Source organism: Perca flavescens, chromosome 18 (assembly GCF_004354835.1).
Source record: "Perca flavescens isolate YP-PL-M2 chromosome 18, PFLA_1.0, whole genome shotgun sequence".
Taxonomy (NCBI): Eukaryota; Metazoa; Chordata; class Actinopteri; order Perciformes; family Percidae; genus Perca; species Perca flavescens.
The window spans coordinates 20,072,186-20,097,934 of record NC_041348.1 but is presented as its reverse complement, the minus strand read 5'-3'; the positions used below and the strand labels follow the sequence as shown (position 1 = coordinate 20,097,934).

At 39.4% G+C, this 25,749-nt stretch overlaps 1 protein-coding gene across 3 annotated transcripts in view; it reads left to right on the top strand.

Annotated features, from left to right (window-relative positions):
- Positions 1-21,909, top strand: part of afg1lb (AFG1 like ATPase b) — a 30,087-nt gene extending 8,178 nt beyond the window's left edge. For 2 of the 3 annotated variants that reach the window (XM_028605629.1, XM_028605627.1), the window contains 9 exons: positions 852-951; positions 5,459-5,517; positions 15,826-15,861; positions 16,251-16,333; positions 17,220-17,290; positions 18,115-18,215; positions 19,320-19,460; positions 20,293-20,400; positions 21,056-21,909. In XM_028605629.1, the coding sequence (XP_028461430.1) occupies positions 852-951; positions 5,459-5,517; positions 15,826-15,861; positions 16,251-16,333; positions 17,220-17,290; positions 18,115-18,215; positions 19,320-19,460; positions 20,293-20,400; positions 21,056-21,202 (846 nt within the window). In that variant the 3' untranslated portion in view covers positions 21,203-21,909. The remainder of the gene's footprint in view (positions 1-851; positions 952-5,458; positions 5,518-15,825; positions 15,862-16,250; positions 16,334-17,219; positions 17,291-18,114; positions 18,216-19,319; positions 19,461-20,292; positions 20,401-21,055) is intronic. The other variant, XM_028605628.1, reaches the window with a different exon arrangement.
- The last annotated feature ends 3,840 nt before the right edge of the window (positions 21,910-25,749 follow it).

Genomic DNA, 25,749 nt, shown 5'->3' with positions numbered 1-25,749 from the left:
TGGTATTAGTCAGTCATCATGTTTAATCAGGTGTGTTATCTACATGCTGCTTTGACTACTGTGCAAATGAACAACAGAGGTGAAAAAGAGAGGGATGAGAACAAAAGTGAGAGCATTGGATTACTAATAGAAAGGTCAGAGCTCTTCATTTAACGTCCTTGCTTCAGTGTTGTCATTGACCTTTGTTTATTGTGGGCTCGTGGAAATGATGTAGATGAAAAAGGCAGCGGACAGTTGAATTGGATTTATGTATTACAGCCTTGTTTAGGTTGTCGTGATTTAGTATTGTGTTGTAGTCCTTGTGTAGCCTCAATCTATCCATCTTGGATAGAGGCTTTGTCTGCCATCGTGACCCCAGTCGGGATTCACACTGCTCCATTTTCATCATTCTTTTCTTCCTCTTTTTTTTCTAGCTTGCGTTCAGTCATTCTCACGTCTGCTCAGTTGATTAGCTCGGGACCACTGCATTGCCTCAGCTACTTGTCCTCAGCAGAAAGCTGCTTCGTGACCATTTGCAGTCAGTTCAAGGGTGTGTGTGTGTGTGTGTGTGTGTGTGTGTGTGTGTGTGTGTGTGTGTGTGTGTGTGTGTGTGTGTGTGTGTGTGTGTGTGTGTGTGTGTGTGTGTGTGTGTGTGTGTGTGTGTGTGTGTGTGTGTGTGTGCGTGCGCATGACTAGACACAAAGGATTGAATGAGCACACCTGAATGACACTAATCAACATGGAGTGTTGATGGCATGGTTTGACCTCAGACACACGCACACACACACACACACACACACACACAGTCTTGCAAGAAAAGCTAAATTATACAGTACGTGAATGTGTCTCTCTTCTTCTCTGGTTCTTTTCAGGTGACCGACATTGCTGATGCCATGATCCTGAAGCAGCTGTTTGAGACACTGTTCAAGACCGGAGTGGTGGTGGTGACCACCTCCAACAGACCCCCTGATGGTACGATGACTGGTGTTACTGGAGCTATTGTTTATTCATTATAATTTTGTCACTAAACACACAGAGCAGTAAATAGGTAGGATGGTTTAGTGCAAAAATGCAGCCATCAGAGTAACACTGTAGTAGCACTCTTTTCTTTTCTCAGAATTTGCCATTACACACTAAGTAGTCACAACTAAACAAGCATCTTAGTAACAGAAACAAAACCACAACAAATATTACATTCTCCCAATATTGCAGGAACAAATAATCATTTTACATAATGGTACAGAATTTTAAGTAGCTACATCACAACATATTTCTTACAATGTTTTTTCTTTTTGTGGATCTAACAAAGAAATAAGGTAGTTTTAAGCCATATGATCCCCATTTGTGAAACAATAACTTCCAAATACGTCACTTAGAAATGAATGCTTTCTAACACTAACTCTACTCTAATAATAACTTGCTGACAGCAAACATTTAGCACCACAAGTAACAATTGTATTGCAAAAGCTGCACTTTAACTCATTTGTAAGTTGACTGATCATTGATAAGGAAGAAAACAAAAAGTGTTATTTCAGCAGTTGTTTTTTTCCTTTTTGCTTAGTCTGCTAAGCCAAAGTGCTTAGTAGTTCTGCTTAGAAGATATCTCACATACCCACAGCCATATTTAGTCATACTGAATGTGACAAAATGAAGCACCTTGCACAAGAAAACTTTAACGTTTCAGTTTTTTTTTCATCAGGACTTTGCAAGAAAATTAAACCAACAAAATTGTAGCTACAGCACATTTTTCCAGTGCTGCATTCAGAGGTGTCAAAAGTATTCACATTCATTACTCAGGTAGAAGTATAGATACTAGGGTTTGAAAAGACTTCTGTAGAAGTTGAAGTATCAACTCAAGCTTTTTACTCAAGTAAAAGTATAAAAGTACTGGTTTCAAAACTACTTAAAGTATAAAAGTAAAAGTTATGTAATTAAAAATGCCATTAAGGACAAAAGCTTAGCCCGCCCCACCTCCACAAAAAAACATTTTTCTAAAGACAATAATGACTATAATGTAATATTAAAATCATACCTGCAAACTCAGAAGGGCTGAAAAAGGTGACACATTTCTTCTCTCTATCTCTATTATATATATTTAAAAAGGAGCACCTTGTTCAATTGTATTTGTCTGTTCTTTATGTTCAAAAATATAAAACAATTAAAAGTTTAAATTTAAAAAAAGGAGCACAAGGCGACATTAAAGAAAGGCTTGTGTATTGCTAAGGCCACAGGGTCAAAATGAAATGATTTATTAAAAATGTAATAACAATAACTTATTTCAGGCTGGGTCTGTGTTTTTCAGACAACGGCAGCTACAGTCTGGTGTTACAGTCCTCTCCAGTGAAATACAGACACACTTTTACACCGTTTAGCTGTCATCATTTTAACTGTGTTTAGCTGCTAGCTAATGCTAGGCTAACGTTACCTGCTGTCGAGTCTAGTGTTAACTAGCGTCCTGTGCGGAGATGTTTCAGTTCCCTCTTACGTCCGTTTTCAGAGCATCAGAGAGAAGCGCAGGCATTTAATTGGCACCTAAATAAGGCACCGAAATCCGCGTTGCTATTCGGTCCGGTAGATAGCGGTCGTTAAGGCACCGGTGCCGTATTAGCATCGGGTCTGTGCAGGTGCGATGGATCGCGTACAAACCAATAGGGTGTCGGAATGGTATATTTATATATGGTATATGGTTTAAACTTCTCATCCAACCATAATCAAATTTACTCTCTCCGGATGGCGCGATTTATCTGGATAGGTTTTTTTTGTGTGTGTGCATTTTTTTAATGATGACAAGCCGGGATGAAGACAAGCCGAACTGAAGAAGTAACAAGGTTATTTTTAAAATGTAAGGAGTAGAAAGTACAGATAATTGCGTGAAAATGTAAGGAGTAGAAGTAAAAAGTCTGCTGTAAAATAATTACTCCAGTAAAGTATAGATACCCAAAATTTCTACTTAAGTAAGGTAACAAAGTATTTGTACTTTGTTACTTGACACCTCTGGCTGCAATGAAATAAAAACCATTGATGAGCAATTGAAAAGCATATTGTCCTTCTAATTAACTGTTCATCAACATTAAACACTACTTAACACTTTATCTGGGTGTCATTTGAAGTTGTTTCCAGTTCCTTGATTTACAGTACATCAGTTGATTATAAATCATAGTCCTTTTGTGGGTGTCTGGGAAATATAACATCACACGTTGGAGAAGAGTTTTGCAACATGTTTAATGTTGATGAGCAACTGCTAGTTGTTGCTAATTGTTGGCTTTTACCACTTCTGCGAGCATGCATGAATGAAAGGTAGTCTATCTTCTATAGGAAGCTCTTCTCAGAAGGACTTGGAAGGCAAAAGTCTGAAAGTAAAACATTGTCGAACAATTCCTTAGCCTTGAAGCTCCTCTAAACTACAGCAGTAAACCATCTGCCTGCAGCAGAAATAACAAGTGATTTTCCTGGAACATCAATGTGTGCTTCTCCTCCTCCTGAACCAACACATTTCTCAGTTACTTTACATGCATCTAGTTTATTCACTTAATATTCGCTTAAAACGTTTATCCAAAAGTGCTTGGCTCCAGCAAGAATCAATTTACAAAACCACGCCGACTACTTAAACAGCAAATAACCAGAAAAAAAAGGCGAGGAACATTTGAAACAGCTCTCACTTTTAGGGACATGACACAACCTTTAAACAGTCTTTGATGTTGCATTTACTGCCAGTGGAGAAAGGTTGGAGAAAGAATGATCAAGGTGGAGATAAATGCATGATGTGCTATCTGACGTCTTTTTTTTTTCTCAGGGAAGACGTTGATGCCTCAAAGTCTCGAGTGGGTAGGAAGTGGATGGCAGCAAGATAGCTCTCGTAGACAAAGACGCCCGCCTCTGATATTTACTAGCTATTAAGAACAAAGCGTCAAACCATGCAAACTTGATAGAGAGCCTACTTGGTATTAATTACATGGTTAATGGAACACTGAAAGCCATAAGAGACAACTGGACATGAAAGGCATACATTTTCCATCTTTATTGATGTGGAGATGCTGGTATCAAACAGCCCTAGATGTGTTTGGAGGGGGAATTTAGAGGTTTATGCTACAACGGCTAAAGTAGCGTTTTATTGTTTTTATACACTGCGAGAGTTTAATGACATTGAGGAGGGTTAGGGGGATAAATGGTGTATTTTGGAGTGGAACAACCTCAGTGCAATTTACATTAAAGGACTTAAGTCTGTGTGAGCTTATTTTAATTAATTTAAATAAGTTCCTGTAATAAATGTCCTTGTCAGTGGCATTGGTTACATCTATGGTACAATATCATTGGAAATAGTCTTCTGGAGTTAAAAATAGCTTGTTTTATTGGCTTTCAAAGCATACACCCTTAAATGAATAGTTTGACATTTTGGGTAATAGGCTTATTCGCTTTCTAACTCAGAGTTAGGTGAGAAGATTGATACTCTCATGATTGCACAGTGAATATGAAGCTACCGTTATTACCGTCAGTTAGCTTAGGTTAACACTGGAAACCGGGGGGGGGTGGACAGCTAGCCTCTAAAGCTCACATATTAACACGTTATATCTATTTATTTGTATCTGTACAAATAAATGACACAATGTGGTTTTACGGGAGGTTATATGGCGGACTATTTTTCAGGATCACTGCTCCCAGCCAAGAAACAGTCCAGGACACAACCCCCTGTAAAACCACAACTGGTGTACGAACTAAACACACCATATATAACTGTTGAACTTTAGAGGTACTGTAGCCTTTGTGACCTTTACACAGAGCCGGATTATTTCCTTTTTCCAGTCTTTGTGCTAAGCTAACTGTCTCCTGTTTCCAGTGTCATATTTACTGCACAGACATCACAGTGGTATCGATCTCCTGAAAAAAGTCTCGGCAAGAAAGCGAACAAGGGTTTGTCCCGAATATTGAACTATTCCTTTAATCTTTGCACTAGTCATGTCTCATATACAGCACGGTCCATTACAGTATAGGAGTTGTCAAGCGTGTGTGTTGGGTCCTGCTGTAGTAAGCTTAAGCCCAAACATCAACAACTACCGCTTGTTTGCGTTCGCAGCTGGAGGAAGCTAAGCCCCGATGTGTGTCTGTGTGTCTTTGTCCGTGTTTGTGTGTGAATCCCTATCTGTTTTATCTGTCTATCAGGGATGCTACTTCAGATGTAATTTGTTCCAGCCGAGCTAATTGAAACATCTATTCAGCAAGCTGCTGTGGACATTGTCCGCGTTGAAAAGGCAACAGTCCTTTCTCTCGCCACCATTGTTTGGGAATGTAATGAATTTTATGTTGCTGCCGCTGCCGGTGGAGAAATCCATTTTTCTCTCCTAGTCCCAGTCCTTTTGTCGTACCTCCCCACCCATCCTTCAGTTCATCAATAGCCACTTTATCTGCCAATCTGCGGTGAGGGAATGACATTATTACGAGGCTAAACAGCAGCTCTAATACAGGCCCTCCCCTCCTCTTTCAGATCTGTACAAAAACGGACTTCAGAGGAACACCTTTCTACCTTTCATCGACGTGCTGAAGGTAGAGACAAAGTCATCCCTCTCTCTTGTCTTGTTAATTAATTCACTTGTTTATGACACACACATAAACACACACACACTTGCATGTGCGCTTCTGTCCCTCTGTCTTTTATTTTTTTTATTTTTATTTTGCTATGTTGCTCTTTAGTGGTTTGATGTTTTTTGCTTCCTGGATGCCTCGCACAGTGTCACAAAGCTGTCTTTGATCATACCAGGGCACGTTGAAAGACTCACAGAGAGAAAGGTAGGGAGAGATGGAAAGAGCGTGAGTGCACACAGGTAATGTGAATGAGAGATGGGCAGACGAGCTGAGTGACTGACTCAGACTGCTTGCATTTCAAAAGTAAGGGGGGAGGGTGAGTGGTGGGCAAGAGGAGAGGAGCGATGCAGTGGTTAGCATTTCCAGCAAAAAATCTACTTTGCAATTTAAACAGGTAGCACCATTATCCTGCCTGCATCTCAGATTATCATTGATGTGTTTTGGAGTGATCATGATCATAAATAATTGCATAATAATTTGTTGTCATGCATTTTGCAACAGAGAAGGGCAGCATTCTTGCACCTTTTATTGGTATTCAGTCTAAATAGTAATTTCTTTCACTATTCATAAGAGAAAATGACAGACACCAAATGACATAATGACAGAGCAAACAAATGTAATGTATAAAGTATGAACAGACATACAAATGTGTACTTTTTATTTACGTACAGACCTGTAAGTTCTCAGCAAAAGTTTGGCTGAGTTGCACTCACAGCCGATATAAGGGTTAGGATAAATGCTCTCTTGTGACTGAAGTACTGAAAATCGCCACTCAGTGCTACTTGAATTGTATGGCTTAATGAAGGAAGTTTTGAAATTATCATTATATGTTATAGTTTTTTTTAATCAACATATTAAAATTGTATTAGCACAATGATTAGAGCCTTACTATACCTCTTGGTTTAGAATATTCCGAAAATAAAATATCTAATATATTGGTACTTATACGTACTATGAATGTGAATGTTATTTTATGAAATAACGAAAAAAATAGTAGGAAATCGCAACACAATTGCTTAAACAAGAGAACATGGTTGATCTGCTGTCCCCAGGCTACAAACAGTTTAAGGATAGTCTCGCTTTGCCAGACCTACCTCCAGCGCTGCAGAGGAGGGTCTGGCTAGTCCACACAGGCCACCAATCACAATCGTCATGGGCGGCGCTTAGCGCGACACAGAGCCCTGTTGCATCTGCAAAATAGCCTTGGCAAGGAACTTGTTTTGGTGGAACATGTATACGTTCAAAGGTTGTTTTAGTCATGCAACCAAAAACTCAGATTGGACAGATAGTCTAGCTAGCTGTCTGGATTTACCTCGCAGAGATCTGAGGAGCAGTTAACCATAGTCCTCCTAAATCCACTGGGGTTTAAAAAGCCAACACAAAAAAGCGTAAGGTACCGGATATCCAGCCGAAAAGAAGCGACATAAGGCGGAATTTCTGGCAGCAATCCCGGAAGTGGAATATCGTGGATATAGACTAGGGTTAGGGTACACACACACACACACACACACACACACACACACACACACACACACACACACACACACACACACAATGTAAACGCACTACAACTGGGAAGGCCTTGAAGTCACCCTGCTCCCCACCCACTCTCTTAGCAGCACCCTTGCCCTCTCTAATCCACCCTCATCAAGGTCCTGAATGCCTGTTGTCCCTCTCTGCCCCACACTACCTCCTCTCTTTCAGGGTTCCATGTTCTCCTTTGTGAGGCCATCTGGTTTTTGGGTTCGGGTTTTTTTGGGGGGTGCACAGTGTTCTCTATAGCATCCTGTTCTGTAAAGTTAAAGCGTGTTTTAGCGGGGTCATGCTGCTAACTAGCTGACCCTTGATAGATTGAATTAATGCTTGCAGGGCTCGGTGGTGCGGAGTCCTCCTCCCTGATGCAGCTCACTCTCGTATGTGCATGCCTGAGTGTGTTTCTATAGCGGGCAAGGGAGTGAATGAGGGTGTTAAAAAGTAAAAATAGCCTCTGACCTCTCCTCCCTATCACCTGAGCTGGAGTGGTAGAGGTTAATCCACCGCCTCTGTCCGCCTGGGTTGACGTCTTTATTTAACTATTGACTTCTGATTAGTTGGGACCCCCTTTTTCCTCAGCACCCCATCTCCCCACATTATCCGGTTTCCTAATCTTAAAAATAAAAAATCATTAGATCAAGTACAAACTTTCAAAAAGACCCACTTGCCATACATTAAAAAAGCATAGAGCTTCACTAAACCGAAAAGTGTCTTAGGTGCTGCTTTTTACTTTTTTGTTTGTTTTCTAGGGTTTTTTTCATCCACTCAGTCATTTTGTAATTTCTTGTCCTTTTTAATGTCTCTGTGGACTCCATCAGGAAACGTATTCAGTTGTTAAGGCTCCTTTTTTCTTTGTGGCCATGGAATTGCTCAGCATTCTGTAAAATACAGGGTTAAAGGGCTTTTTTTTAATGGACACTGCCAGAATTGTAACTAAGACACTTTTTCTCTCTCACAAACTGTCCTTCCTCTCCACTCCACTCCTCATTTCCCATCCTCTCTCTACCAGTCATCCTCGTTCTTTATTCTACAACTATCCTGCTCTGCTCGCTGCCTTTGCTCACCCAAGGTCAGTTCTCTATATTTTGGTAGCAGAATAGTGACTTTATTTTCCCTCCGCTTGTCTGATTGCAGTTGCGTACAATGCTGCTGAGGCGGGGATACATGACAACAACCCTGAGGCAACTTTGAGTATCTCTGGGTTTTCTGCTGTTTTTAACCCTTCTTTTGATCCGCTCTCCTTCCCTTTTTTGTGTCATTCGTAATAATTGCTGTGTGCTGTGTTGGTAATGATAAAAAAGAAATGTATAAATAAAAACAGGATTATAGAGAAGGACAAACTGAGGAATGAGAGGGATGTGGTCCTCCAGTGAAGACCTTGGTGAGAAGGGCTGCCTGTGAAGAGCCGGCAGCCTGCCAGTTCAAATCAAATGGATGTTGATATTTGGAGACTCTCAATGTCTTCCAGAGCATTTAATGGCGTGGACCATCAATAAAGGACAAATCGATTTTTCCTCCGTTTGAACAACAGCCTAATTTTGATTGATTCAGTTACCTTGGATTATTCCCTGCTCCCTAACTGATGTGCCCCAGTGTTTTATTATAAGTGTGTGCACGTGTCAGATGTATTTCATCAAGCATGCATGGCCACAGGTGCATTATTCTGTACTGTGTGTTCATTTGTAAAGAAGGCCAACCAAAGGCAACACTTAATTCAGAAATGTCGCTCTTTATTCTAACTTCACTAACATGAAACGTTTTTATACTTATTATGCTCTCTTGCTCTGTTGCACTCTTGATCAACCCGCTCGCCATCATGAAGCTGAAAAGACGGACGTTTTTTAGATATTCTGAATTTAAATAGATTCTTAGACAGACTTTTAATGAAAATATGGGGAGTTACTAATTTGTTAGTCTAGTATATTCTTGACGTTCCACTTCCGGGATTGCTCCGTTGCCGGTGGAAATTCCGCCGGATTTCGCTCATTTAGGCCGGATATCCGTTGCTCCTTTGTGTTGGTGGACTATGGTTAACCTTTTCTCAGATCTCTGCAAGGTAAATCCAGACAGCTAGCTAGACTATCTGTCCAATCTGAGTTTTCTGTTGCATGACTAAAACAACTTTTGAACGTACACGTTCCACCAAAACAAGTTCCTTCCCGAGGCTATTTTGCAGCAGCACCACAGCTTTTCCCGGTGCCTAGCATCGCCCAAGACGATTGTGATTGGTTTAAAGAAATGCCAATAAACCAGAGCATGTTTTTCTCCCATCCTGGAAGTATGGAGTGTGGAGTAGCCAGACTCTCCTCCGCAGAGCTGCAGTGGTCTGGCAAAGCGAAGCTACAAATTTGTTTACCTGAACACAAACAGGTTTTTATACCTCAGTAATACATTGTTGGTGCTATTAGTGCTTACACGAGGCAAGACAACATTATATGGTCAAGACTAAAAACCAGAGTAAATTACATTAGATGAGAGTTTAGACCAGTGCTGGCTAATCTTAAAGGGGAATGCCACTGATTTTACACACCAAAGTCTGTTTACAGATCTTGGGGAATAGTCCTGCATATGTGAAAACAGTTGTATGAAGCCTTTTGTGGCTCCAGAGGAAGCTGCGCAAAGTCTGATAAATTGCATCAAGTAATGTCACTTGAGTAAATATTATTTGGGTTGGAAGACTACAAGTTTTAAAAATAAAAATAAAAAATCTGGGTGTGTGGAGTTACAAAGAAGTAAGTTTACCAGACCTCTGTAGCCTGCTCCTCATCTCAGCTTGAGGCTACGTTAGCCGCTACTAGCGTAACACACCAGAATCTCTGACCAAACTGGCGACAGTTGAGTTGCATTGTGGGTAATGTAGGCAGCCGGTTTTGACAATCAAGAAGAACGTGTGTAATAAAAAAGACAATATCTCTGTTTCGGTTGCATCAATTTGTGTCCACCATGAGTTCAACAGGAGTTGGTTACAGGAGTACAATGATACAAATCTGTATGGTATTCTTTTAAAGGTGTGGTGAGTAGGGCTGCTCCCTCTTAGTCAATTAGTCGATTAATCGGTCGCTTTGGTCTTATGGCGTTTTTCCATTACATGGTACCTGCTCGACTCTACTCGACTCTACTCGCCTCGACTCGCTGTGCGTCCGTTTTCCATTGCAGATTTTAGTATCGCCTCAGCGTGGCTGGTCGTCATAGTGACTGCCGTGGGCGTGGCTTAGTAGCTTGCTTTCCCATTGACATATCCCCGACGCATTTCCTGGTTCTCCGTCTCCGTAAACAACATGATATCAAATAGATAGTTAACGTTTACTGCTCCAGATTTCCCACCGTGGTCACATTTATATGACTCTAGAGTCGCTACTCGCTGCGGAGATAATTGCCGTCACTCTCTCACTTCTCCCTCGCTCACTAGCTCCCCACACACACACATAAGGCGACTCGACACACACGCATCACACATGCACACACCAGCGCACCAGTATAACCATCAGGCCACTTGTATGCTACGGAGAAAGCTCTGCGTGGAGCCTCCGGCAGCAAAAAAACAACGCTGGCTAAACTATTTAAAAATGCCGTCTCTCGCTAGCAATGCAGTGATCAGTGACGCTTCTTTCCGACCAATCAGCAGCCTGCAGGGTTTCACGTCACCTTCTCGGCTCGTTTGGAACCTCGACTGAGCAGGTACTAAAAAAAGTACCTGTTAGCAGGTTGCAGGTACATTTTTTCGTAATGGAAAACCAAAAAAGGCGAGTAGAGTCGAGGCGAGGCGAGTAGGTACCATGTAATGGAAAAGCACCATAAGTCAACTTAGATTTAGTCGTGTTAGTGAGTTTATGCGTTTTTCATGCTGAATGACTTATTTCCAAGAAACGTACGAGCACATCTCTGGTAAACACAAGAATTAAGGGTTGACATTTTACCTAATAGATATCACCATGAAACCTACTTTGATTAATTTCATTCAGGCAATTATTTGTTGTATTACACGTTTTCTGAAATGTTGTGTTTAAATATGCAAAGGAGGCATTATCTTATTCAATATATGCATCCTTTTGCATGACTCTTTGTTGAGAAACTCAGATTTACAGATCTGTCGATTAAATCAACTAATCAATTAGTCGATACAATTGAATGAGTGTTAGTCGACTAAGAATTTCTTCAATCGAACACAGCCCTAGTGGTGAGTTGATAAAACCAGAAGATCAGAGAGATATTTTAGTCCTAAACCATTTGGTGATTTATGAAGTAATAGTAACGTTTTAGAATCTGTTCTTTTATAGTCCTGAATCTAGTGCAGAGCTTTTAGTACTGAAGCAATGTGCTCAGCTGCATTTCTTCTGTATGTGTTGCTACCAATATGTGGAGCCTCTGTTGGGCAGGTGCAGGTAGCACAGACTCCATCAAGTTTTGGAGCGGTCCGGTTTTGGGCCTCATCAGAGCTTAGGAGGGGATGAGGGTGGGGGGTCCAGTGGGGGTCCTGGATCACGAAAGGTAGGGCCTCCAACTCAAAAGATGTTTCCCCAAGAGGAGCAGCCGAGGCAGGGGGAGGTTATGAGAACGACCCCTCAGAACAAACCATCGCTGGCCCAAGGCAGTCACACTTTAAGGGAATAGATCATTAGGTGTAATTAGGGTGTTCACATTGTCACGTACCCCCCCAACTGCCCAAGAATGAATAAAATCACCAGATACACCCCCACACACACACACACACACACACACACACACACACAGCAGCTCCCCAGTTAGTGAAAACACTTTGATGTCAGAAGAGTCGTCCAGAACTTGCCAGCATAAAGGCAGTGTTTTAAGCTTTCTCTTTTCTCCCCCGTCTCTCTCTCTCTCGACCCCTCTTTCTCTCCCTCCCTCTTTTCTTCTGTCCCTCTACACAAGGCTGTAAGACACACATGGTTGAATGAACGACAACCTTTCCCCTCCTCCCCTCTCCCTTTCTCTCCCCCTCCGTCTCTTTTTCAGCCTTCCCACCCCACATTTCTTTGAGGCCTGGTCAATTCTCCGGGCCAAACAAAAAAAAGCATCAAATGTTTTCTGCTGCTGGGTAATGAGGGAGTGGACCTCATCAGGACCCAATAGTCAGCTATCCTTGGCTTTTGTTGCAGCTCAATGGCACCGCGCTCTTTGAAAAACTCAAAAGCAACTTTTTGAGGAGTAAAGGATAGAGAAAGATATGGCGTAGAGGGAGCGGGCGCAGAGGGGAAGCAGCGACCCCAAAAAAAAAAAGCCACTCTGTTTTTATGCTAAACGGCTGTCCAGAGACAGCAGTGGACAGCTTGGACAATGACATGATTGGAGCTACATGTGTTTGGATGACTTTCTTCTAAAAGGAGTCTGATTCTCATGTCTGTCATCTCTCTCTTCTGTCTCTCCCTCCCCTCTTGTGTCTGTGAGTTCGTGAATGCATCTGTGCAAGTAGTGAAACTCTTAATTTGCAGTGATGCTGCTTCCATGCTGCTTTTCTGTGATTCAGCTGCACACAGGACTAGTTTTCACACCATTAGTACAAAAGGTTAATTATGCCATAACACATGGAGATAATGAAGTTAGGGAACACTGATTATTGTCCTTATTAATTTGAATCTGTAACTTTCTCTGATTAAGAGTTAATTCTTTATTTTTAATTCTTAATTCTTTTCATAATAATAATAATAATAATAATAATAATAATAAAATGCCCCACACAATTTCCCAGAGTCCAATGTGGGGGCAATCTTCAGATTGCTTGATTTGTCCAACATTTCAAAATCCAAATATATTCAATTTGCAATCATATAAAATACAGAAAAGCAGCAAATTCTCACTTTTGAGAAGCTGAAACCAGTGAATTAGCCAGTTTCCACCGCACTTTTCCCATGGACCAGGGCCTTTTTTTGTGTGTGTGGCATTTTTACATGATAAATAATAATTAGTCAATTCCTTAAATTGTTGTCAGTTAATGTTCTGTTGATCAACTCATCAATTAATCCTCATCAATAAATTGTTTCAAATTAAGTCACAATGTGACTTCATTTGGACTTCAGTATATCCTTTTATTATTTCTTTTGAGCAATTAGTGAGATGGAAAAATCTTTGTACGATGACGAAAGTGAACACAGGTGCAAAGAAAGGACAGAGTTGCTGTCATATATTAAAAAAATTGGTAATTTGATCATTGTGATATCAAAATAAATCCCTTATGCAAAGTCATTCTTGCCTCAATCAAATCCCAGTATTTGGGTATTATTAGTAGCCCTGATATTTTGTTCATTAAGCATATATGTAGTTTAGTGCAAGTGTGCTGCTTAGATGTTATATATTGTAGACTAAACACAGAGAACTATAGTAAGTGACTTTTACACCAGGCTAGGTCTGGAACTAAAGATTATTTTCATCATTGATTCATCTGTTCCCTAATTTCTTGATTAATTATTCAATTGATTAGCCTCTAAAATATCTGAAAATAAACAATTTCTCAGAGCCCAAGTTGATGCCTTTCAATTGTTTTTTTGTCCAACAAACAGTGATAAACCCAAAGCCAAAAAATATCAATTTATAACAGTATTAAACAGAGAAGCATAGCAAATTCTCACCCAGGGAATGTTTATTTTTGCTTAAAACGACGAGTTATCATAAATTTAAATTGTTGATTAACTCATGGATTAATCACTTACTAGTTTCAACAGTACACCTGACAAAAAACAGTGCAGCTGGTAGATATTTATTAGTGTATTAGAGTATAAAGTATATATCAGATTGTTGTTGTCCAGCTGTACAGAACAATGTACAGAATAAGCTAAAGGGACCGTTGGAGATGAGACTTAAGTTGCCAAGTAGACTGACAAGGATTAGAGTCTGTGAGAGGAGCATGATGGTGGAGGGGGGAGACCACAATGTGTAGGCGGATGAAATCTTGGAGGAGTGAGAACTTGACAATCCCCTCAAGATGGATAATCAAGTAATGACCCGCAAGGCCTCAGCCTTATCTGATTATAAATAACCAATGGAATCATCACTGATTGTGTTTCCATTCCTCCTTTTTCCCTCTCTCGTATTTGTACCTCGCTTCTCCGTCAAGAAACCCATCAGCCGCCTTTGCCGACAGTTCATAAAGGGAGGGAGTAGAAGATGGCAGGAGAAAAGACAAACTGAGTCTCTAATGATGTGGCGGTGATAGTGACAAGTTTTTTTCTTTCTTTTTTCCATTTTGGAGGGACTATTTACCCGTTGGTGGGGTCACAGTAGGTTGATGAAATGACACCTCCCTTTTGTGCATGGGGAAGGGCGAGTTTGTCAGGTTGTTATTAAGCCTGATTCAGCCAATTGGCTCAGAGTGGGAACCCCGTTTGTGTGAGCGGACATGGAGATAAAAAGTTGACAGCGGAGAAGAATGGAGTATTTCCGTCCCCTTGCTTTGTGATGATTACTAATTATCATGCAGCTTAAGGAGGCCAGTGGCAGAAATTCACTGATTTCATAATTTACCGGAGCTGTCGTTGAATACTCAGTCAGCCGGCGATGGCTTGGATGAGATGATATGCAATTCCTTTCTTTTCTTTGATAGAATAGTGGAGATGATGATTTAGTATTTGATATAGTTTGTAGTGCACTCCCTGACATGAATCCTGTTGACGTTTTACACTATCTGGAAGAGTTTGAACTCTGCATCACAAGTTCACCCCTGCTGTAACACACTTGAATAGCTGCAGGAACAATAGATCGGCTCAATAACCCATGAAGAAGTGACACAAAATCCAGAGAAGAGAAAGATGTCTCCTGCCTTCTCTGCTGCCCTGTTGTTGAATTAGTTCTTTGGTTCCTTATTTGCTATTTGTCCATGGCAGATGAGCAGGAAAGCCATATAAACTGTTTTATAATGTTGGCACTTACTATAGCATTTTGTGGTAAGAATCCAAAATAATTTATCATGTAGAAACACAACAACAAAAATAGACTCCTCAGCACAAACTCTGTTATCTTAAAGATTTCAACGAGACGATCAATCTGAACCTAAAAGATAGCATCCAATTTAATAGCCACCTATGGTTTATTCCATGTATATGGTGCACATTTTCAGTATTTCCTTTACATATTTTCAATACATCTCTGGTAATTTCGATGTGCCACAGATTAAATATCACCAGATATATCCTTTAAATCTGATTTAAAGGATAGGTCTGGTGATATGTATTGCATATCCATCAGTTTAGAAGCTGTGTATTTCAAAAATATTCTAAAGTAGAACCAAGCCGTAAACTTGGTAGCTGAAATGAAACAGCAAAACCAGATATCGTATTCCAAAATTTTAAAGAATCTCTAAAACTGAATTTGAAATCACCAAATTTGGGAGAAATGTGTTGCCAAAATGTGAAATAACTACTTAACTACTTAAACGAGAAGTTAGTGATATTGCGTAATTTTTTCCAATTATCAACTGACCCCATGAACAATGATGTTGATCCGACCTACAAGTATCGTCTCTGTTACCAAAGCCTGATATATATTATTCCTCTGTGCCATAGAGCTCCATTGTTTGTTGTCTTTTTCTGAGTCAATCACACGTACACTGTCCTGCTGCTGTGAATACTAGCAAAATACATCCACAGCTGAAAATAGTCGCTAACAGATGTAATGTTCAGTAAAATATACAGTGCCCAACTGTTTTAGGAAATGATTTAGCATTTTTTTAAATAAGAGTACAGTTTATATTCGTGACCTGCTAGTCAAGATTTCTATCTTCATTAGGAACCAATGGGTTTAAAGCTGAGTACCACAGACAAGGTAGGGAAGTCATAAAAGTTATGAGAGACAGAGTAACACATTGTTGATTTTGGTCTTATCATTTGATTTGTAGACAATAAGAAAAAGAAAAAAAGTATTACCATGAATGCTGGAAAATGCTTGGAATAAAAGCAATCTTGTCACAGAAGATGAATCCTTTAAATAAACTCTAACCCACTCTTAATTAATTAATTAATTAATTGCAAATTAAAAACTGCAGTTTGTAAAGTAGATACATCCATGGTTAACAATGTTTATACTGACTTTTATAATTCTGTTATGATTACTACAATTCTAACCTAAATATTATGATTTTCTTCTATATTATAGATATTTTTTCCTTTCAGCATTGCTTTTTCGTTCTACTGTATTTTTTTGTGCGTGTGCAGGAGTACTGCCACACCATCTGCCTAGACTCTGGGATTGACTACAGGAGGCTGGACAACAGTGCAGCGGGGAAACTCTACTACCTGTAAGATATATACCGGTACACACACACAGACACACACACAGACACACACACACACACACACACACACACACACACACACACACACACACACTAATATTGGACACATTTGCTCCTCTGTTTGCAGTCCAATCTGCTCAGAGGCTGTGCACAGGTCTGGTAAAGAGTCAACATCAATCTGCCTCCACAACATGCACACACAAACACACACCCACCCACACACACACACACACACACACACAGGAAATGTTTGTATTCATTATCGAGTTTCTTTTTTATTTTTTTAAGGACAGAAAGAGAAGGCAAAAATGGATAAATGGGGAGAAGCAGACTGTGGGTTTATAAAGACCTACATCACCTTGAGAGATCCATGAAAAGAGTGAAAGAGGAATCAATAGAACATGAGAAAATGGTAGAGCTAGTTTTCTATTTTCCTCATTACATATACGCTGTTAGGAACACACATGCAAATAAATAAGGTATAAATGACACTGCTGTTGCTCATCGCTGCATTGGAGCTTTCAAGTGCTCTCGTCTTTTCACTGTATGTAAATAGAGCACATCACACCCTTTTACCTGGAGTTAAAACACAAGCACACACACAGACACAAACACACACACTTTGCAATCTCATTTTGATGTGCATTCACAGGCTAATGCTCGTGTTTAGAGCCTAACATCCTGTTTTTTACTGATGAAGTGAAAAGCTAAGTACCCCCCTCTTGTGCACTCCTTGCTGCCATCGTTTGATGTGGCCACTTCAGCATTATTAATTTCATATCCTATTATTTTGTGTGTGTGTGTGTGTGTGTGTGTGTGTGTGTGTGTGTGTGTGTGTGTGTGTGTGTGTGTGTGTGTGTGTGTGTGTGTGTGTGTGTGTGTTGTTCAGCACAGGGGAGCCCGGTGTAGAGGCCTTTTTGGATGCGTTGTTTGAGGAGCTGGCCTTAAGTCAAGAGAGTGGTAAGGAAGTTCAAGTACAACACAAATTTTTGAGATTTTTCCTCCAGTCAACTTTCTCCATTGTATTAAGACACATTAAAAAGTATACATACTTTATACCCCCAGTAAGTAATTTAATCTGATGCAGCACGATAACTCTTTTATCATACTCCTTGTTGAGGGATATTAGATAAATGGCATAATCCAATAAAGTCATATACATTTTTAATGTTTTTGAAGCGTTAAGTAGCCGGTCAATGAAGTTGATCTAATTGGTTTATTTGTGCAACAGCATATTCATCCACTGTGATTGTTTTGTTCCACACATTAAAGGATAAGGCTGGCGATATATGTTTAACAGTATGGTGTCATATTGTGCAAAAATCTACCAAAGAAATGGGGCGCTACACACCACTGACAGGCTTGGTTGTGTATTATTTTAGGTCACTCATCATTTTAGCTTTAGAGCTAAACTAAAGCTAAGGCCTCAAAAAGTTAAGGAAATTTGATTTGAAATTCAGTTTTAGAGGTTTTAAAATGTTGGATTTCACATTTTAGTTTTCCAAGTTTACTTCTAGTTTAGACATTTGCTGTGTTTTGTTGTTTTATTCTTGCATTAATATATATCTAAAAGCAGTGTATTTAACATTTGTAGACACACTGTATAGAAATCTAAGTGTCTAAACTGTGGATAATGTATGTCACTTCAGGTATATATATTTCTTGCTTCCTGCTTTGATTTCTGTGGTCTAATATTAACTTTCAGTCCTTCACAGATTTGCTTTTCACATAATGATTGATAATATATGAGGATCAGGTATATTGTTGTGTGTGTGTTTTCATAGTTACAGGCCCTCGGTTACTCACAGTGCTGGGCAGAGATGTGACTCTGGAAAAGACCTGTGGCTCCATTGCTGACTGTACTTTTGATGAGCTGTGTGGCAGAGTGAGTGTTTGTTTTGTCTCATCATCTTTTTTCCTACAAATCTCAATTTGCTTCATCAGCATTACTGTATGTAATTGAAAAACAAATGTTTCAAGAGTTACACAATAAAGCATATTCTTAACAATTATACTTATTGCTGCAGATAATCACCATCTTTAGTTATGTATATATTTTTTCTCAAAGTGTTTACAAAGAACATTAAAAGAAACAAAATAGCATTCATCTCAGCCGTTTCTTCCAAAAATATAGTTACAGTACACACACACACACACACACATAAAGGTTTAGGTCACTATCTTTGTGGGAACCTGTCATTGACATAATGCATTCCCTAGCCCCTTACCCTAACCATCACAACTAAATGCCTAACCTTAACCCTTACCCTAACCATAATCCTAAAACCAAGTCTTAACCTTCAAACAGCCCTTTAAAGTTGTGGGGTCCAGCATTTTGGCCCCACAAAACTGTCAGGACCCCACAAGTATACTGGACTCCTGGTTTTGGACCCCACGAATATAGTTAAACAAGAACACACACACACACACACACACACACACACTCTCACACTCACACTCACACACTAATCAAAACTGCTTAAATAAGCCCTTCTCTTCCCTCCATCTCAGTCCTATTTTCTGCTCAATGTCAAAAAGCAAGTCTATTGACAATTTAGTGAATAGTTGAGCCCGTTGTGCCTCTAAAAAAGCCGTGAGGTACAGTAATCTGCAGTGTGTGTAAAGTCTCAAGCCTGATGGACAGTGTTGAGTTTTTTTCAGGCATCTTAGCTTCAAGGCTTCTTTTTCCATCTGACATATGTTGAAACGTCCACATTAATTTTGAGAGCAATCACCCTGAATGGCAAAGAACCAAGGACAGGGACTGAACATCAGCCTGAGCCTTTAGCACAAGGTGCCCTCATCGTACAGTTTTTTTTTTTTTTTTTTTTTTTCAGGCCAAACATACAGACAGAAACATTCCGTGTGCGTGTGTGTGTTTACAAGGCCGCTGTGCACATGTCCTACACTGAAACTATTTACTCTCTGCACTGTGATGTGCTGCTGTTGATCAGAAGCTCATGTAACCTGCTCACTTTTTTTTCTCCAGCCTCTGGGTGCCAGTGACTACCTGGAAATTGCACGGCTCTTTGACACCGTATTCATTCGCCATGTTCCCATGCTGACACTGACCCTGAAGGACCAGGCCAGACGCTTCACCACCCTCATAGACAACTTCTATGACAACAAGGTGCGCCATCTATTTCACAGACTACAGTTGGACTAAAAAATAGACCCCAAAAAATACATCATATTCATATCACAGGTGCAACAATGCTTTAAGAGTTGAAGCTTAAGATAACTGTGTAGCAGCAATTTTCTGTTTTGTATTATTTAGTGTTAAACATACACATCAACTGAGAGGATGATGGGTCATTTTACAAATTTGTCCAAATTTAAACTGGGATATAATAATTAGATAATTGTCATGATTATTTTTTTTTTTTTTGGGCTAAAGCGCCGACATTAATTTTTGTTGCATGTCATTGCCCATCTCTCTCTCTCTCTCTCTCTCTCCCCTCAATTCCTGCTTCCTCTTTACTGTTGACTATACAATAAATGCATCTAATGTAAAGTGCTTGATGACAGAAGTTAACACTAAAATTAAAATAGTAAATCACAACACTTCGCTACTACGAAAAGTAATATTACTGTATTATATTACTACCCCATTGCACTGCATTCAATACAGTCTTAAGTTGAGCGCCAACCTCATATTGGCTCACTTCCCAGGCACTGTAATTTTATCAATCAATTATTTATTCTGTCGAAGAGGAAATTGGATTTAGTAAAAAAAAAAGAAGTCAATAAGATCTTAAATCTTCTCAGGGATGCGATAAAACACCTTAAAATGGACAGAAATGTAAGTACTGGCATTTTAAGGAGGTAATGAATGAATGGTTAACTGCTCTTATTTAATATTGATGACAGGAAACAGACACATAATCATTAATAAAATAGGAACTAACCTCTATATATAAACTTGACATTCCCGTGTCTCTTTCCTTCCCTCCATGTCCCAGGTGAGAGTGGTGCTGCTGGCGGCTTCTCCTTTAGACGAGCTGTTTGTCCACAGTGGAAGGGACAGTGAGAGGGACAGACAACTGCTGGATGATCTGGGCCTCAGCGGGGTAAAATCCCATCTGCTACAACAGAACATGACAAGTTAAAACAGCAGGAAAACCATCATCTCCTATCAGCAGTGAATGGATGCTGTTCCCAAAATCCTCCCAAAAAATTGTAAAAAAAAAAAAATCACATCACTGATTTCACCTCATAGTAGGCTGCACTTTATTAAGGATACAAATCAGTGGGTTGTTTATGAGTTATTATTTTATTAGTGTTGGAATTACAAACTTATTAAAGGGGCTTTGCAGAATTACAATAACATTGACGCAGGTCTGCAGCAGATGGTGGTTATTATTTGATGTAAACAATTACATTACGTTTAATAATTTCAATATAAACCCAACTACAATTACTAATGTACATTTCATGTGACTCTATATCACTTCATTTATTGTAATTTGCTTATTTTGACTTGATACCTTGATATAATTGTTGATGTGTTGAAAAGTGAGTAGGTGTAAGGGAAGCTGGGAATTTTTTTAATTGCTGTTTTGAAGTATTTTTCTTTTTTGTAAACATGTCACATGTAAACATGGCATTTCTTAAAAAGAGGGTCTTGCTCTTACACAGATTGATCCTGCATTCCCAGGAATCCAATCTGGTCTTTGGATTTGAGTGTATCAGTCGCTAACCCTAGGGGTTTGTTCCTCTCTTCAGGAGGCAGCGGAGCGCCTGACTCTGTTCACCGCCGAGGAGGAGATCTTTGCCTTCCAAAGGACCGTCTCCAGACTGATGGAGATGCAAACAGAGTCCTACTGGATGAAGAGAGACCGCAGTCACAGCAACAAACACGTGAACACCTAACATCCACCCCTGCTGCCTGATGCTCATATATACCTCAAGACAACACAGTACCTCACTAACTACTGACAATACACAAGTTCCTGTTTAGCAGAAATGGGAAATACTCCAATATATCCAAGAAAGACTTGATACCCGCAGTAAATATATAACAAAACTAGATACCGGTTTTCAATTAGGATCTGACTTACCTTTATCTTATGCATGTGTGTTATATCATTTTACGGTTTGGTCCTCTGTTGAGAGGTGTGCTCTCTCCCCCTTGTGGACCATTTATTTTAAAGAATATGGAAACCTCTCCAACATGTGTGAACCACAAGGGAAACAGGTGTTTACTTCAGAGAGATGAAGAGGGCCAAGTGTCCCTCAGAGTAGTTGTAAACCGCCCTCTAGTGGGTGAAGTGGGTTCAATAGTCTCAGGCTATTCCTGTTTTTGTATAACAATATCAGTCTCTGTAAATCTCAACCGTATACTGTAAAAACCTGGTATGAATTAAAAATGTTATGCATGATATTAATCCATGTATTCTATCCATCAAGCTAAGTAACTGCTGGACTGGCATGGATGTATTCCAAATCTGGATTCTTAATCATATCAAGTGAACTAGTGTTGATTTTGGGGAGGGGGTGTCTTGCATAATTACAGGAAAAAGCATGCACAACTGCAAACTGTGGTAAAACTTCAATATAATAAAATTGTCAACAAACTATTGTGAAGGGGGTTTGCACTCTTGAATCCAGGTGTGTACATAAGTCAATAGTCAAATCTGATGTTAAAAAATGCACACTGACACAAAAAATGCACAAAAGAAAAACACAAAAGCATCCCCTCAGATGCAAAACGTAGCAGTTTATGTTCAAAAGGTAACAAAATGTGAAAGGACATGACAAATGTTTTTTTTTGTCACATCTTTTAACATTTTGTCAGTTTTTGCACATTCAATTGTTTTTGCAACTTTTTTGTCAATATGCGAGCATTTTTGTTCTGACATGCGACCATAATAAATGAATGAATTGTGGGTTCCATGCAAAAATATTTTAAATTGCACAATTTGATACGGTATATCGATTTCTGCAGTTGAGTTTTTATGATTCTCACACTTAATTCATATTAAAAACTAATCTTGTGTCTTCCAAAATTAGCACAAAATTAAAGCTTTAATATAACGTAAAAGGGTAATCTCATTTTTGGTAGACAAACTATAAAAACCTTTCTATTTTTTCCATCTATATTTTAGTTACAATTAAAGGGAAGAGAATTTTTTACTGTTGTTTTGGAACTAATTCCTGTGTGCCTGTAGGTGGCAGCAGAGGGCAACCAATTGCTACAAGGTTTGTTATTGCGTCCATATAAGGATGAGGTCATCCTAGTGCACCACTCCAGCCTGGACCAGCCCGCCCTGACAACTACAGTCAGAACAGTGAGCAGCACCTACAGTATCCAAATCAAGAGTGTTATATAAGATACTGTGTTTGTACCACGCAGCAAAAGTACAAAAACACCAGAGTAAATATAACATCTAGAGTGTGTGTGTGTGTGTGTGTGTGTGTGTGTGTGTGTGTGTGTGTGTGTGTGTGTGTGTGTGTGTGTGTGTGTTTTATGTGCCATTAAAAAGCATTTCAAGTCGGTAGCAAGGCCCAAAGTCTATCCCACCATAACTCTCAAAGAAAAATCAATCACGCCCTATGCCAAGGCCCCTAATCCAATCAGAGCATTATGCTGTTTGGGGGAAAACATCAGGCACAAACAGAGATGGCCGCCCCGCTTTGTGATTGTCTTAATTGGATGATTCCTGCTGGCTTAGAGAGGTGGTTGCAGTCTCCACCCTCTCTGGATCACAGTCGCATAGAGTGTTGAGATAAATGTGTCCTATTTGAAGAAAAAAAGAGTAATAATACTGTGTGCATGAATGAATGTAACCTTGTGCAACACTATTGTGACCCTCAAAGGGACATCTAGGGTGAAGCAGGCTTATCTTGGTGCAGAATAAACTGACCAAATGCCAGACATACTGCAGTAGGGTATTGCGGGGACACTTATTTAGTTCCACATGACATAGATAAACACATGTTAAACCTTGTCATGAAAGTCAATGTTGTGGTCTATACAAAGAAACCTAAAAACATCCAAACAGTCTAGTGTTTAGAAAGAAATAATGGAGTGCTCAATGGGATGCACTCAATGATCAAATGCTAGTGTTCTTGAGGAAAATGGGTTGACATTTTCAAAAAGAAAACCAAAACAATTTACTTCAGGCATGAGACAGAAGCCATGTGGATTATTTTAAGCTGTTATGAGTTACATGGCTTGGTCATGAGACAATTAAATTAACGGTTTCAACCTTTGCAGGTCATCTACTAATGGGTTAATCCAAATCAAATGCAATGCTTTACTGAATGATGACCAATAGCAAAATATCAAATACACTTAAATGTATCTTTAATTGTACTAAGAATGTACTCAATTCAGATATTCTAAAGGTTTAGCATTATATAAAGTAATGTGAAGATAGCTAAATATCTCTGATCTTGATACAGTTGGCTTCATACAGTATTTCACACACTCAGACACCCTAACCTTCCTCTGTACATCTAGTGAGCAGTTAACTCTATAGTTCTCTGCAGGAGGCAAACTGCTGCATCAGGTATTCTCTTTGATGTGAAGGGAACAAAAACCATCACACAATATGTGGTACGTGTACAGACTATCTGACTGTAATCCTTTACAGTACAGACTCCAGACTGCTGCTGTAAATGAAAGTGTGCGTGTGCTGTACCAACCTGCCTGGTTAAATGTGTGTCAATGAACAAACACAGTTAAACAATAATGTCTGACCTTTTTAGAGAGCATGTGTGTCAGCTTGGTGACTGTGAGTACTGTGATGAAGATCCTCCCCCCCCAAAAAAAAACACAGGCATAATATACACATATTTAGAGTTATGTTTTAGCAGGGAATAAATTACAATACAAGACATGTAATTCTTGCCCAAAACAATAACAATATCCTATATATAGAATACTATATTATTGTTATGTCAAATCAAAAATAAAATCTGCATTTAAGTACCATTATATCCACACAATAAATCCATGCAGTAAAATTGAAGTGATATCTTGTTATGGTCAGCTGTGAACGCGCATTCCTGCACAGAAATCGCGAGCACGCGCAGCTGGACGCGCACCTTGCATAGCAGTCAGCCCTCGAAACAAAGAAGACGTGGACGAGGCTGTTTTGATCCGGAGGAGGAAGGTGGGGGAAGAGGAGGGAGGTCCAGAGCATCACTTACAAGATGCAGAACCATCTAGGAATTCTCCCCTTATCTCTGGTTAATAAACGGGATAACGTCATCCTGAATGAGGTGGAACGGACTCCAGAAAGGGGCGTGGCCTGAGCGCCGTGACAGACGTGATTGACAACCTGGTCCGCTGATTAAAGGCACAATCAGCCGTTCCAATGAAGCAACAAGAGGATGATGTGAATTAAAAATATATATGGATGTTAAAGCTAAAATCAGAGCACATGATATTATGTTTCAAATAGTTTTATTGTAAAGCACCATCATGTCAATAACATAGCCTATATGTCATGTAACGCTTATTATGCTAAATATAATTTTTATAGGCCTAAAACTACAATACAAAGTAAACATTTCGTACAAATAGACCAAATGTCATTATGAAACATAGATTCATATTGTATTGTAATATCTGTCAGTAAGTTTATGTTGATATTATGTTTCAACTCTTATTTATAATATTTCTACAGTGGTTTCTACAGTGGTTCGAATGACTGAGGTGACACTTTTGATTAGATCTGCAAAAACCTTATTGCACACATTATTTCTTTAAAGGTTTTGGATGATGATTGTAGGTCTTTTTGAAGTCACAATTTATTTTCCCAACACTACATTAACTGTTAAAAAATCTGCTTTAGAGGTGAAACAATTACTATTGGCTAGTTCATTTGCACTATTTTGATAATCAGCTAATAATTTTTTAAGAAAAATGTCCAAAACTCAAACCCAAAGTCGTTGTTGCGTGTCAAATGTGAGTATTTGCTAGTTTTCTTTGTCTTCTATGATAATAAACTAAATATGTTTTCATTTTGGACTGTTGGTCGGAAAAAACAAGCAATTTGAATATGTCAACTTTGGCTCTAGGAAACTGTGATGGATTATTTTCTTAATACTTATAACGAAAGAAAATGTTAGTTACAGCCTTCAGCAGCTTCTTTTTTTTAAGTCACAATTGATGGATTCTAACAAAGTAGAAACCTGTAGGACTCCTGTAGTACCAGTTACACCAAGATGTGTCCTGCAAACACCCATTTTACTTGGCTGTGACAGTAAAAAATATTTCTAAAATGAATGCACTACTCGACTTTAATGGTTCTGCCTTTCTTTTTCTGGTGTGTCCCTCTATATTTCTGTGCCTGGCTGTCACTAACATGCCAGGACGTGTCCCAGCTTCCACCTGCGCAGACAGCTCCGTGCTGTTGGACTGTAGTGTCTCTTTAAAAGGCGATTCCATGCACAGGATCCAGGGGGCT